The sequence below is a fragment of the Crocuta crocuta genome, unplaced genomic scaffold (genome assembly GCF_008692635.1).
Source record: "Crocuta crocuta isolate KB4526 unplaced genomic scaffold, BGI_CrCroc_1.0 scaffold107, whole genome shotgun sequence".
NCBI classification, from domain to species: Eukaryota; Metazoa; Chordata; class Mammalia; order Carnivora; family Hyaenidae; genus Crocuta; species Crocuta crocuta.
In genome coordinates, this window is record NW_027531877.1 from 3,304,446 (window position 1) to 3,320,450 (window position 16,005).

Below are 16,005 nucleotides of genomic sequence, written 5' to 3' on the forward strand. Positions count from 1 at the left end.
GGATAATGACCTGAGCCAAAGTCGGACGATTAACCGACTGAACCACCTAGGCACCCCTCTACTTTCACTTTTTCTGATTTTAGGTGGATGCTATTAGCACCTTCTGATCTTTTTACAAATGTGAGAAATTGATGATTTTTATTTTCAGCGAAAATGGAACCACCTGAGATTTTCAGTGTGAAACCACTTTTGGGCATCAAACGAATGGTTCAAATAAAATGGATAAGGCCTGTGTTGGCTCCTGTTTCGTCTGCTTTAAAATACACACTTCGATTCAGAACAGTAAATAGTGCCTACTGGGTAAGTTATCCCATTACAATGTTTCTATTAGAGGGCCCAAAGAAGAGAATGATTGGTAACTTTTTTTTTTGACTGGGAGTAATTTGTTTTCAATTTTCTACCTTAAAAATAGAAGGCAAAGAATAGTAAGTACTTTTCTTCCTATTTTCCCATTTGGAACCTTTAGATTGGACAAGTATTTCACTATAGGCATCTTGCATTCGAAACACAGGGGCATATTAAAGAGTGAGAAATTGACTTTTGCATTCCACTATGGTTTGTGTATAGCTGTGTTGGTGGCTAGAGATTCTGTGGCTTGTCCATTTCCTTTTTTTTTTTTCTAACTGTTTATGAGATTGTAACATATAACTTGTATTTAGAAAAATGAACAAACCATAGCTATTGCATTTAATAAATTATTGTTAAGTCAGCACTCATGTTAAAACCAGTGAGGTCAAAAAAAGCATGCTAAGGTCCCCTGCTTATCCTTTCCTGATGAGAACCTCCCCACTGCCTTAGAGCTGTTATCTTGATTTTCACAGTAAATACTTCTTTGCTTTTTATTATGAGTTTACTGTTTAAACCTGCATCTCTGCACAACACAGTTTGAGACATTATGTAATAGAAATCCATACATTTTGTATTTTTAAAAAAAATATTTGGCTTCTTTCAATATTGTACTTTTAAGATTCTTCTATGTGTTATGTAATGCTGGAATTTATTTAGATGAACACAATGGAGTCCTGGCTTTAATTTGCATTTACCTGACTTTAAGGTTGTAAACCTTTTCATGTGTTTTTTTGATTATTTATTTGGAGTCCTTCTTTGTAAAGTGTTGATTTAAGACTTGTGCACATTTTTTTTTTATAGAGGAGTTTCTTACAAATTTTATTTGAGTTTTTTAAATCTGTAGGAGTGTGTTGCAGACATTTCTCACTATGTGGTTTGCCTTTCACTGTCTTAATGGTGACTTTGGAGGAGCGTACCTTCTTAATTTTTAACATTATCAAATGTTATCAATCTTTTCTTTCACACTTAAAGTCTTTTTTATGTTATGAAAACTTTTTTCACCTCAGGGTTCAGAGAATATTCTCCCTTTCCATCATTGCAACCTTAAATTATACCAACTTTTTTTTGTAACCACTATATATACATTTTTAATGTTTGTTTATTTTTGAAAGAGAGGGAGAGAGAGTGGGAGTGTGACTGGGGGAGGGACAGAGAAGGAGACACAGAGTCCGAAACAGGCTTCAGGCTTTGAACTGACAGCACACAGTCAGATGGGGGCTTGAATCCACGAATCACGAGATCATGACCCAAGCCAAAGTTGGACACTTAACCAACTAGGCCATCCAGGTGCCCCTGTAACCACTATATCAATATTGTTGACTCTTAGTCAGCTCCTAGCCAATTAAATCAGTTAAATCTTTAATACTTATTCCCCCACACAAAATTTTCTAGTAAAACACATGTCCACTATCTTAAAATTTGTTGGTTTTTAAGGGAAGTGGAGGTGTTTTATTTATTTCTGTTGTATTTCTTCATGTTGCTGTTACCCAGCATTTTGGCCCAAATTCCTTAATTCTATCACCAAAAACTTTTATCTTTCTGACTTTTTAGTATCGTAGGATTTGATAACTCTTACCTCTGTACCTTTATCGAATCATTAATAAAAATAGTGACTTTGTCAGAGCCCTGTAATAAACCATTAAAGACTATTCAGAGACTTGAACCTTTTTTTTCTTTGACTGTGATCATTTACTAGGCTTCTGTGAATATACCTAATTACTATCATAATCATTCACCCTACTCTTTCTGTCTTGTTCATCTATTTCCTTTGCTGAAATTCATAGATACTTTATCTGTTGCGTCCTCTCCTAATTTATGTCTTTAAGAAAAGAAAGTTGGTAAAGTTTCACTTATTATGTGTTTGAGACAAGAGAGGGCACTTGTTGGGATGAGCACTGAGGGTTATATGGAATCCAACTTGACAATAAACTATGAAAGAAAAAACAAACAAAAATAAAACCTAATTACTCCAAAAAAAGAGAGAAAGTTTTCTAAAAGCTGCACACACACACAAAAGAAAGCTTATATTTCAGACCATGCAGAAAAATAAAAGGATGTGTCAAAAAAAAAAAAAAGACAAGAAATAATGACGTCCACTCTTTCTCTCAGCTAACCATTCTCCTAGTACCTGACTACATGTACCACAAGGTTCATTAATTTATATTTCTGGAACCCAGAAAAGACCCCCTAAGCAAGGCAGCTCCTGACACAACATAAGTTCTTCTTCCTTCATACCACCAGTTATGGTCTAAGTGAACATGAGGAATTGCTAGGAAGTAGTGCTGTCTAGCATCCCTTGATTTATCCTGTTTGTCTGAGCCCAGAGCCTTGTGGCTGCTGAGATAGAATTCAATAAGAAAAATAAACCAGGATCTCTGTTCCTCTGGAAAATGAGTAAGCCATGTAGAACACTACATGAGGGAAGTAGGTGTAAACTACCCCAGACTTCAGCATCCTGTACCCCACCTCTTTGACAAACTCACCTACATCTGCACTCACCTCTGCTTTATTCCTTCCAGTCCTTGAGTAAGAGGTCCTTTCTCCTGCTCTGCTGAAGGAAATCAGAAGGAAAGTGGAAAGTGGTCAGTATCTCTCTCCTTTCAGCATTCAAATGCAATCATTTCTAAACCCAATTATACCAACCCAACTTTTCTATGGAAAAAGGTCCAAATCCTTAATCCTCCAAAACCTGGGCCCTATCAAGCCCTCCAACTTCATTTTTCACCCTGCCCTTGCCTTTCTACTACTAGTTCTGGATTTCTACTTTCCCTTGCGTCATGTTGTTTCACTATTCTGTGTCTTTGCTTTTGTACCTCTACTCCCTCGCCCAACTTTGCAAAACCCATTCATGTCTTGGAACTCAGTTCTGATATATTTCCTTCTGAGAATCTGAGCTAGGTGTTCCTCCTCCGTCACCACACTTAACACTCAACACCAGTCATTTAAAGTCTTCTCTCCCTGCATTAGAATGTATAAAAAAAAAAAATCCCAATATGTCCGTATAGCAAGATTTATGTTTGTATGATTCTATATGAGTTGCAAAGTGCTTTCTTAATACTCCAGACTAAATAATCTTTGCAAGTATCTTATAAATAAGGCATTGCTATTCTTACTTTTACAGAATAGGAAATTATGATGTACAGAGCTTAAATCATCTGTCCAAGATCCCAGGGTTTGTAAGTTGCAAACCTGATGCCAAGGTTTCTGACTCCCACATTGCCACTCATTTGATCATATTTTAGTAACCTCCAGACCTTCTTCCTGTTGCCAAGTCTAAGGAGTTTCCACCTTTATAAAATGGAGCTATGTGAGCCCTCTGCCAAAGGATTGCAAAAATGTAAAAGTTTGATTTAGGTTTTGCATCAACACTTGTGATTCATCTTTTAAAATAAAACACTTTGGGTGAGCTAGGATTTGGCACAAAGTGTAGATTGTTAGAAATAAACCTGATGAAGTTAATTAGTGTTTTGTAGGAGTACTTTGTGTTGAGCTGGGGAGGGCTTAGTTAAGTCTATATATGGAAAATAAGTTGGTCCTGGACCCTGTGAGGGCCACAGGTACTTGCCTGGACAAAAAAACAAATTAAAAGAAGGCTTTAAGGCAGATACACAATTTGAAAGACAGAACAGGTTTGTTTTTTTTTTTCTTCTCCCTGTGGGAATAGTGCTGAAAAGAACATGCTTGGCTAGTTAAATTAGGCAGAGCTTTCTGAACATGAATGTGAGGAGTCCCAGCATGTAGACCAAGCATGCGCTTGAGGGTACTAGCAAGGCAGGAAGAAAATTTTGAAAGATTGTTTTTTTTTAAATTTTTTAAAAATTTATTTCTAGGAGAGAGAGAGAGCGTGAGCAGGGGAGGGTCAGAGAGAGAGGGAGATACAGACTCCGAAATAGGCTCCAGGCTCTGAGCTGGCAGTCAGCACAGAGCCGGATGCGGGGCTCAAACCCACGAACCGTGAGATCATGACCTAAGCGAAAGTCGGACGCTTAACCGACTAAGCCACCCAGGTGCCCCTGAAAGATTGTTTTAAAAGAATATTACATACTTAAAAGAACATAAAAAGAAAACAAAACTTTATTAGACTTCTTTAAGAATTAATAAAGATTTTATTTTGATTTGTGTATGGAAGTTACCATGTAGTTGTCTGTCTTTTAAAGGTCTTAGTATGGCCCCAACTGAGCCCCATAACTAAGCTAAATTGGGGGGCTACTTTCTTCGAAATGTGGACTTGTCCCAGTGACTCTGTTCTGCCATTGCAACATCTCCAGGGACTGTTAGAGGAAGGCACTCAAGGAACTTGGGATTCAGCAGTGAAACTGCCCTCACGTCTGGTTCCTACATACTTTTCCCAGCACCATGTTACTAGGCTCGGAGTTCAGAAGTTTCGATCTCTGGCTGGGATGCTCAGCTTTTTGCCACATACATATGTTCTCATTTTGTTCGATTTCCTTTAGGCCCAAGACCTGTAGTTATGTAGTTATTTTCACAGCTGTTATATACACACACGAAATACCAAGACTTTCTTCTCTCACAAGGTCTTATGGGACTAGTGTGCATACTCACAAAATACACATGTCTGTTAGTGCATTTTATTAACCAACTCAGTGTAAGTTCATATAAACAGCTAAAAGTTCATATTGCAACAACAGTGACTATGCTCAAAAATAAATAGCTGATTTTTAGTGTCTCTTGGAGAGTTGGGTCCAAGAGAGACTTTAGAGATTATGTAAATCAATGTACTCATTTTACTAATGAGAAAACTGAAGTCTAGAAGGGAGGATTGATTTATTTACCTCTCCCCCTCCACTCCCTCACGGAATGTCAAAATGAATCTATGCATGCAGGCTGCTGAGATCCTTAGCAGCCCTACTGGTTAGCCAAAGAGCAGTAATTTGCAGTGGAAGATCTGGGTAAAGGGGAAGCATGTAGGAGTTAGGAATGTTGTATTCTGATCCCAGTTCTGACCATAACAAACACTGAGGTAGTACAGACACTTAACTTTTGGACTCTTGTTCATGACATGAGGTTAAACTTAATGCCACTAAGATCTCTGTTACCTACTATTCTATGAGGCCTTATATCTAGGTAATAGAGTCACCTGCAGTGTTTACACTGAGGCCCAGGTTGCCCCAGGTCCCATGACTCCACCTTGTGTTTTCCAGAAAAAGACTCTGCACACTCAAATCAGCCCAGAGCAGCATTAATCTCTGCCTTACAAGCTTAGAGACAGGAAATGGGGGTGGAGGGGTGGTTCACAGGGTGACTCACACCTATTTAGGTGCAGGTGATCCCCAGGCACATGTGAGGTTTATTTATGAAAATCATATTTTCTGAAACCTGAGCTACAATGCTACATGTTCTAAAAAGGTAAGAGAGAGTTGGGGCATGAAGAAGAAAAATGGAAAGCCAACAGGTGATCTCCTGTGCAGCTCAGAGTCATCTTTGTCTTTTAGATGGAAGTCAACTTCACCAAAGAAGATATTGATAGAGATGAAACCTACAATCTCACAGGGCTGCAGGCTTTTACAGTGTATGTCATAGCTCTGCGATGTACCACTAAGGAGTCCATGTTCTGGAGTGCTTGGAGCCAAGAAAAAATGGGAACAACTGAGGAAGAAGGCAAGTTGGTCCCTTGCAATTCCTTTTCTGCTTGCCCTGGTTTAAGGTAGCCTGGGTCTAACCTTAGTGGGTTTTGTCAAGTGTTGTTGTACTTGGGAGTTAAGGAATCTCACAGCCCTAGAGTGTAGAGAATTTATACATTCTCTCTCTACAAGGCACTCAACTGAGCCCGCAGGACAAGCCAGCCCACCTCAGATAGTCTGAGTTAGCAGCTTTTTGCCCTAAAGACAAAAGATCACATCTTTACTACTCTTATTAAGTTCTTACACTGTAAGTGAAGTGGCATAATACTCTTTAAAGGTATCCTATGATAAATTAAAGATATATATTGTAAACCATGCACCTACCGCTAAAAAATTAAAAAAAGGTGTAATTATTGAGGGGAGGAAAGGTTAGATTCTTAATGACAGTGAGAAAGAGAAAGGGACTGTAAAGTGATTGAGTGTTTACAATGAGTCAGGATGGTCATTCAGAACAGTACTTTAAATCTATGGGCGTGGCTGAGATTGCAGCTTGGCTGTTAAGTGATTTGGGGCTAGATTCCTAACCTCTAAACCTCATTTTTCTCACTGTTTAGTCGCCCTTTCCATAATAGAATGTCATTTATCTAATCGAGTTAAATGTAGTACCTATATTTTAGTGTTAATTTAAAAATGAAATAATATATTTAGTTCACAGTAAACATTCAATAAATGCCAGGTTTTCTACTATTTTTATTAATCCTTCTAAGACTCCTATAAAATATATGGAATCACCTCCATTTGAAAGTGAAGGAGCTGAGTTTGAGAAATATTAGTAAATTGCTTAAGTTTACTTATCATGTGTTACCATTCTTTACAAATTAAGACTCTTGCCCAGTACCTGTTCTGCAGTAGATAGTCAATAAATGTTTGATGAATGTATCAGTTTCCTTTGGCCACTATAACAAAGTATCACAAGTTTAGTGACTTATAACAACACAATTTTTTCTCTTATAGTTCTGGAAGCCAGAGGTCCAGAATCAGTTTTACTAGAGTCGAGTCAAGGTGTGGGCGGGGTTGTTTCCTTTTGGAGACTCTGAAAGTAGAATATGGTTTCCCTTTTTTTTTTTTTTTTTACCTTTTCCAGCTTCTCATGGTAGCCTATATTCCTTGGCTGATGGTCCCTTCCCTCATATACCAAACATCACTCTAATTTCTGCTTCCATCATTACATTACTTTTTTCTCCTCTTTGTCAGATCTGTGCCTCACTCTTATAAAGATCTTTGTGAAACATTTAGGGCCAACCCAAGTAATGCAGGATAATCTTCCCAACTCAAGATCCCAACGTAATCACATCTGAAAGGTCCTTTGGCCATATAAGGTAACATTTACAAACTGCAGGGGTTAGGATTTAGGTCTTTGGGTCCCTTTTTTTAGTCTACCACAGTGAATGATGAATGAAAGAATGAATGACTAGATGAATATTTGGTGATGTTCACATATCTTCTTTTGAAATAAGAAATCCAAAATGCCTATCCTTCTAAAACCTTCAGAGGCTTTACTCTCATTTGTTTTTGTAAGACACATGGGTTCTAGATGCTAAGTTTCCCATAACCACATACCTGGCCATAATTCAGGCCCTTCTTACTCACTTTTACAGCCAAGTACCACACTGATCTCAGATAATATTGTGCCCGATTCGCAAGTCCCCAGCGACCACCAAGGAGCCGACACTGATGCAAGTACAAAAGGGTCTTTATTACAAGCTCGAACAGGGGCTCACCCGTCTACCGGTGTAGTGGCAGCAAGGTGAAGCCCCGAACAATAGTGAGCAGGGTTTTTATGGGGTAATGGACGGGGGTGTTACAGTGCACATGTACGTATGACATCATTACATAAGCTCTAATTACAATTGTACAGCATCCAAGGTAATAGTTTTGACTATTCAGTATCTGTGAGGTGTCCATTACTTTTGGTGGGGACCCAATCATGACCTTTGAGTATCTTTTGAAAATGACTAATTATGAGGTGAGCTCAAAGGGCCTATGTAGGGTTTAGGCAAGTGGTGAGTAATTGGTTAATTTGTCTGCAGTTCCCAGCCTTGACTCAGACCACAGAAATGTTTAGCTGATCTGAGAGTGTTCTGAGGGTGGTTTTAGCCTTGAACAATCTGAGGCTTTTTCTGGAACAGGGGCTACATGTAGCCTGAGGTTGCTCTTAATGGAGGCCTTAATCTCAAAATGACATTACTTAGGCTCTTCAATAACATCTACAGTCAATTTCTGTGCTCCGTGGTTCATATGACAGCAATTTATTCCTGTGGAACTTGGTTGAGTTTCCTATGAGACCGAGTTGGTATTAATAGGTGTTTAGCACATTCACAGGTATGGTCAGATGTCTGGAAATAATCCAGTATTCTGAATTTCATAGCCCCAACTGGAGATGTTCATGCTTAGTCTGAACTACCCCTTGGTGGATATGGTTATACAACAGGGGTTCATGCAGCACATGGGAAATTGTACTAGATGACTTCTGAAAGTTCTTGTCACCCTAAGATTCCATTCTTCTATGCCATTCAGGCATCTAGTCTTCTAGCTAGGCTGTAGCAGTTCAAGAAGAAGTCATAGAAAACCCCAAGTCATATGTCTTTAAGTAATTAGAACAGTGCCTTACAAATGGTAAGGGCTCTATAAATTCTACATAAATAACAACACAGATACAACTAAACTAAACTAGTGTTATTGCTGGGTCCTAGGGTAGTTGTATTTGTTAATTTTTTGAGGACCCTCCATATTGTTTTCCAGAGGGGTTGCACCAGCTTACATTCCCACCAACAGTTTGCGAGGGTGCCCATTTCTCCACATCCTCACCAGCGTCTAGAGTCCTCTGATTTCCTCATTTTAGCCACTCTGACTGGCGTGAGGTGGTATCTCAGTGTGGTTTTGATTTGTATTTCCCTGATGTTGAGGGACGTGGAGCATTGTTTCATGTGTCTGTTGACTATCTGGATGTCCTCTTTGGAGAAGTGTCTGTTCATGTCTTCTGCCCATGTCTTCACTGAATTATTTGTTTTTCGGGTGTGGAGTTTGGTGAGTTCCTTATAGATTTTGTATACTAGCCCTTTATCTGATATGTCATTTGCAACTATCTTTTCCCATTCCATCGGTTGCCTATTAGTTTTATGGATTGTTCCCTTTGTGGTGCAGAAAGCTTTTAACCTTGATGAGGTCCCAGTAGTTCATTTTTGCTCTTGATTCCTTTGCCTTTGGGCATGTCAAGTAAGAAATTACTGCGGTTGAGGTCACCAACTCTTGGTTTCATTGCTCTGTTCAACTGTTCTTTTGGATTCAGTATTGTTTATTTCTGCCCTGATTTTTATTATTTCTCTTCTTCTACTGGGTTTGAGGTGCTCTTGTTGCTCTCCTTTTTAGTTCCTTTAGGTGCACTGTTAGATTTTGTATTTGTGCTTTTTCTAATTTCTTGAAAAAGGCCTGGAGTGCAATGTACTTTCCTCCTAGAACTGATTTTGCTGCATCCCATAGAGTTTGGATTGTTGTATTTTCATTTTCATTGGTTTCGATATACTTTTTAATTTCTTCTCTAATTGCCTGATTGGCCCATTCATTCTGTAGTAGAGTGTTCTTTAACCTCCATGTTTTTGGAGGTTTTCCAGACTTTTTCCTATGATTGATTTCATAGCATTGTGATCTGAGAGTGTACATGGTATGATTTTAATTCTTTTATATTTATTGAGGGCTGCTTTATGACCCAGTATGTGATGTATCTTAGAGAACGTGCCATGTACACTTCAGAAGAAAGTGAATTCCATAGCATAAAGATGTAGAGTTCTAAATATATCTGTCAAATCCATCTGGTCCAATGTGTCATTCAAGTCCATTGTTTCTTTAGTGATTTTCTATCTAGCTGATCTATCTATTGCTGTCAGTGGAGTATTGAAGTCCCCTGCTATTAGCACATTCTTGTCCATAAGATTATTTCTGTTTGTGATTAATTGTTTTATGTATTTGGGTGCTTCCATATTCGGTGCATCCACATTTATAATTGTTAGCTCTTCCTGATGGATAGACCTTGTAATTACTATATAATACTCTTCTCTATCCCTTGTTACTGCCTTTACTTTAAAGTCCAGTTTGTCTGATATAAGGATAGCTACTCCAGCTTTCTTTTGACTTCCAGTAGCATGATAGATATTTCTCCATCCCCTTACTTTCAATCTGAAGGTGTTTTCAGGCCTAAGATGAGTCTCTTGTAGACAGCAAATAGATGGATTTTGGTTTTTTATCCATTCTGCTACCCTGTGTCTTTTTTATTGGAGCATTTAGTCGATGTACATTCAGTGTTATTATTGAAAAATAAGGGTTTAGAGTCATTGTGTTCTTTGTAGGATTCATGTTTGTGGTGGTGTCTCTGATACCTTAAATTCCTTGCCACATTTCCTTCATAGAATCCCCCTCAGGATTTCTTGTAGGGCTGGTTTAGTGGTGATGAATTCTTTTAATTTTTGTTTATTTGGGAAGACTTTTATATCTCCTTCTATTCTGAATAGAATCCAGGCTTGCTGGATAGAAGATTCTTGGCTGCATATTTTTTCTGTTTATCACATTGAAGATTTCCTGCCATTCCTTTCTGACTTGCCAAATTTCAGTAGATAGTTCTGTAACTACTCTGGTAGGTCTCCCTTTGTATGTTAGGGCCCTTTTATCCCTAGCTGCAAAGCTAATAAACTTAAACTGTGTTGCTTGGATTATGTTATTCCCTGCAGAAATGTATGAATCAGGTTTAACATTGTGCCCTTGCATTTTATAGAAGATAAACATGAGAAAGGTACACTTGCCATATTTCTGTACTTTTGCTCAACTGTGATTGCAGACTTTGGCCTTTATGTTACCCTGTGTCTTTTTGAGAGGATCCATATGATAAATTCCATTTATTGAGTATCCATAATCAGAAAGAGTCACCCCTTCATATGTTTACTCTTTATCAGGCTATGAGAAATATGCAATTAAATCTGCATGTCTTTTTTTCCTTTTTCTGCCATGAAGATCAGCATTCAATTTAAAGCTCAAGGGAATGATCTAGTAAAGATTATTTCTCTGTCCCTTTCTTCTTCAGTTCTTTCTTAGATTTTATAACATTTTAAGTATACAGTTTCATCCTTTCTAAGAGTATATCTTTCATTCTCTCTGTCTCATCCCCACATTCATTTAGTATATATAATAGTATATATAATATAATATATCTCTATATCTGTCACATTTAAAAATATTTTAAAAAAATTTATTGATTTTGAGAGAGACAGAGACACTGGTTGGGGGGGGGAGAGAGAGAGAAACAGAGAGAATCCCAAGGAGGCTCCACTTTGCCAGTGCAGAGACTGATGTGGGGCTCTAACTCAAGAGACTGTGAGTTCATGACTTGAGCTGAAACCAAGAGTTAGATGCTTAACCGACTGAGCCATCCAGGCGCCCCTGTGTATCTATCTTGTCAGTTTGCTGTGTCATTCTCAGCTGTAAGGTATGTTGATGTTCTATATGAGAGGATGTGAGGTGTTACATTTCAATCCAGATTTCAATGACAAATAATATTACAATAGGGCCTGTTGTACTTTTCTTTTACCTTACATTAAGTCATCAGATCCAAGAGCAGTTTTAGTTTTTACTTTTGGTTGATTCCAATCCTTTGGCCACAAAATGAAGACATCATTGGTTGTTGCAATGCTGCCATCCCTCCAATGACCACCTTCCTCCTTCTGGCTCCCTCCAGCATATGCTTCCCAACTGCATGTCTGACAGGCAGCCCAGCTAATCTCACCATTTTCTGTTGCAGCTCCCTTCAGTCTTGTGTTGAGCACCTCACTCTTGTTTCTTTACAGCTCCATATGGCTTGGATCTGTGGAGAGTCCTGAGATCCCCCACGGTAGATGGAAGAAGGCTAGTGCGGTTGATGTGGAAGGTGACTTCCTTATGGGTTGTTGTGTTTTTTTTTGTTTTTTTTTTGTCTAAAACACTTGGTCTTTTATACCTCCAAGAACTGTAATTCTTGAACTTTTACCTCCTGAATTTCCTTTCCCAGAGATTTTATAATGCCCCAAATCTCAATGGTTTCCCAGCTCACAAAGCCTTCTAGGTCATCTTATAGATGGCCTAAATGTGCATTGCAGACTCTGTATCCTCTCTTCCTTGCACTGAAACATTAACATATAAGACAGGTACAAAGTGCTAATACAGGAGGCACCTTGATCTCCTGTGGACACATTAGAAGGCAGTATAAAATTGCATAGCGCCTATCCCCACATTGGAGAGGAGCACTGACTTGGAATCAGCTCACTAATGTGTCCTTAGGTGATTGCAAACATATATTACACATATGTCCCTTTAAAGTCGGGTACACTGGGGTGCAAGGACAGAACAGGAGCCAAATGGTCCTTCCTAGGATGGAGGCCTGTAATTGAGGAACCAAGGAGAAGGTGGGGGCAGCATGCAGAGAAGAGGAGATGTAAAGAAGAGAAAAGGTAGGAAAAAGGACAGAAAAGGAAGGCAAGAGGGAATAAAACAGGAAAGGAAACCGGTAAATAAGAAAAAAAAAAAACGCAGCCAGGAACCTGGAGAGAAAAGTCTGGGGAGTTAGTGGGGAGAAAAAAGACAATAGAGCAGTGAAATGTCAGAACTCTTTAATAGTGTCTGGAGTTCTCAGGGAATAGTCATCATATTCATGCTTGCTCAAGTCCAGGCAAATTTAAAATAATTTTGAAAATGGAGAAGTCACCTGCTTTACCAAATGATATTCTACTCCCAGTTATGTAAGGACTGAGGCATCCTTTACCTTTCCCTGTTCCCTGCTCCCTTCACACCCCAGGGCCGTGGGACACCCTCAGGTTGTAGAGGCAAGGGGCCAGGGAGGGCACTACCAGTGCTACTGGGAAATCTTTGAGAATCAATCCTAGGTGTCCTGGTTTGTTTCTCAGTGATTAACCCTGTCAACATGTTTTTGGGGAAGGAAAGCAAACAGTGGCCCATTTCCACATGTGGTGAACCACACAGTGTTGGGCCAAGTAGGCCAACATGTGAAATAGATGAAACAGACTTGAATGTCTTTCTCCTCCTCCTCACCTGGAGACTGGTCTTTCTTTTGCCCCAGTAGGAGAGTTTTCTACGAATTAAAGTTGGTTAACAAACTGAATGGTGGTGATGATTGAACAACTCTGCAAATATACTAAAAAAACCAAAACAAAACAAAACAAAAAACCCACCACCATAATTGCATATCTTTAAATAGTGAATTTTATATTATGTGAATTATATATTAATAAAGCTGTTACTTATAAAAGAGAATGAATTATCCCGAGGTGTAAAAAGGCTCCCAGTTGTTAGAGAGTTCTGACCTTATATGTCATGAAAGCTTCTATGTCAGTTAATGAACTGGAATGGCAGTGGGATAAAGTAACTTCTAAAGTCTTATCTGACCTTATATTCATCTGTATGTGTTATCAGTAACATAAAGTGAACAACTGGAAAGCTCTATATTTCCTGGGAAATATTCAGCATGCTGATTCCTAGGCAAAAAAATATAGTTTGTAGGTTCAAGTTCAAGGCTGAAAATCAGAGTTTGGCTTGGAGCCCCTGGGGTCACCGTACACTTCTTCCTACAAGAAAGGCCTAATGTTTTAGGCTTCATCGCTGGGATACCTGATGTGCCTGGTCTAGGAAACTAGCTCCCTGCTCAAAGGAGGAGACATGCTGCTTTTTATGCAGCAGTAGCGATACTTTGCAACCCTTGGAAGCTTCCAGACAAGAGATGACCCAGGGCCAGAACAGAATTGAGATTCTTGGAGGAAATGCCTTAGTTTTTTAGTTTATACTGTCCTGTGCCTGTGGGATGGAAAGAAAGATATCAAAAGATACGGGGGTGACTTGATTACATTGGCTTGGCATTCTCCTCATTAAGCCTCATAGAATTAGACTTATGTTAAGGGTTGATACCAAGGGACCACTTAGCAAATCTCTTTTGGCCCTTGATGGGTTAATATCACAGCACAGGGTGTGTTATTCATCCAGAAGGGTAATGACCTAAATTTTAGTTTAGCACTTAATAATTAACATTTCCCTTCACCCCTCATCCTGTCCATTTATCATGGCCTCAGTGTCTGTCTTTTCTTGTTTTTGGCAATCAATTTTCTTTTCGTTGGGTTCAGAAGACAAGTGGAGCCCCAGTCCTGGAGAAGGCACTTGGCTACAACATATGGTACTTTCCAGAAAACAGTACTAACTTCACAGAGACATTGAACACCACTAATGAGACGCTTGAACTATATCTGGGAGGCAAGACCTATTGGGTTTGTGTGGTTTCTTATAATTCTCTTGGGGAATCTCCAGTGGCCACCCTGAGGATTCCAGCTACTGATGAAAAGTGTAAGTACAGTGTAATTCTCCCTTAGGTGACTGGCCCCATCTAGTTGGTCAGGAAGTAGTCCCTCTGTTCTCAAGAGTTGTGTTTTTCTTAAGTCAAAATGAAAATGAAGCAGGAATTTTTAGGTTATGGTGAAGAAAGCAAAATCTTGTGGTAATTAATGAACCTGGAACAAAGCCTGTGTTGAAAATCAGAGGCTTCGTAAAAGTCATATGAGACAAAGTCATACACCTAGAAGTTCTGTATGCTGCTTGGTCTGAGTGAGTCATATAAAACTGTCAGATAAACCACACTGGTCCTCAGTGGCAAAACCTCTCTTTGGAGATTTTCTCCTCACAGTATCGACCATGTCCCAGCCTTTGTTTGCTCATTCTCCTGTGTTCCTCCTTTTCCTATTTCTTTCTGGGTTTTTTTTTTTTTTTTTGATGTTTGTTTATCTTTGACAGAAAGCAAGAGAGTGTGTATGTGTGCCCACAGTTGGGAGGGAGGAGAGGCTGAGAGCACAAGAGAGAATCCCAAGCAAGTTCCATGCTGTCAGCACAGAGCCCAGTGTTAAGAACTTGTGAAGTCATGACCTGAGCTGAAATCAAGAGTCAAACACATAGCTGGATGAGCCACTAGGAACCCCTCATTATACTTTTGATAAAGTAATTGTTATCATTTTACTACCCCTGGGCAAACTTACATTTTGTATTACATTTGGGAATAAACTGCCACCTTTGATTCTCATTCAAGGAGTTGCAGGCAAGGGGTTTCCTCTCCCCTACTTTATTTCTCTCTATAAATATATTTCCCATTCTGTAGATTTTATCATTTATTTTATTTGTTACCCATCTCTCCCTCAATTGGGTACCATGAGTACAGAGAATTTTTTTTATTTTTTAAATTTTTAAAATTTCTATTATTTTTTATTATTATTTTTTTTTACAAATAGTTTATTGTCAACTTGGTTTCCATATTAACACCCAAGGCTCATCTCCACAAGTGCCCTCCTCCATGCCCATCTCCCTCCTTCCCCCCCGCCACACCCATCAGTCCTCAGTTCNTGCATAGTATGATCTCAATTCTTTTATATTTATCAAGGGCTGCTTTATGTCCCAGTATGTGATCTATCTTGGAGAATGTGCCATACGCACTTGAGAAGAAAGTAAATTCCCTGGCCTCAGGATGTAAAGTTCTAAATATATCCGTCAGATCCATCTGGTNAGGACTCCTTCAGCACCTTTCCCTCTCTCTTCCTCTTCTGGGATTCCTATGATATGGATATTGTTGCATTTGACCCCATTGCTGAGCTCTCGAACCCTTCTTTCCTGTTCCTGAGTCAGTTTGTCTCTTTTTTTGTCAGCTTCTTGTTTTTCTATCATGGTGTCTTCTAAATCACTTATTCTCCTTTCTGCCTCTTCAATCCGTGCATTGGAGGCCTCTAATTTATTATGTATCTCATTTATCGCATTTTTTAATTCTTCATGCCTACTTTTATTTTCCATTCTGTCTGTAGCCATGGTTTCTTTGATGTCCCCTATGTTTTTTTCAAGCCCAGCTATTAATTTTACCATTATTATTCTAAAATCTTGTTCACTTATGCTGCTGATATCTGTTTTGAGCAGTTCATTAGCTGTCATTTCTTCTTGGAGTTTCTTTGGAGGAGAG

At 38.9% G+C, this 16,005-nt stretch overlaps 1 protein-coding gene across 1 annotated transcript in view; it reads left to right on the top strand.

The window, feature by feature from the left end:
* IL31RA (interleukin 31 receptor A) overlaps window positions 1–16,005 on the top strand; it is a 54,525-nt gene that overhangs the window by 27,401 nt on the left and 11,119 nt on the right. Inside the window, exons 5-8 of the mRNA XM_077772996.1 lie at window positions 149–300; window positions 5,802–5,967; window positions 11,822–11,901; window positions 14,141–14,357. Of these exons, the coding sequence (XP_077629122.1) occupies window positions 149–300; window positions 5,802–5,967; window positions 11,822–11,901; window positions 14,141–14,357 (615 nt within the window). The remainder of the gene's footprint in view (window positions 1–148; window positions 301–5,801; window positions 5,968–11,821; window positions 11,902–14,140; window positions 14,358–16,005) is intronic.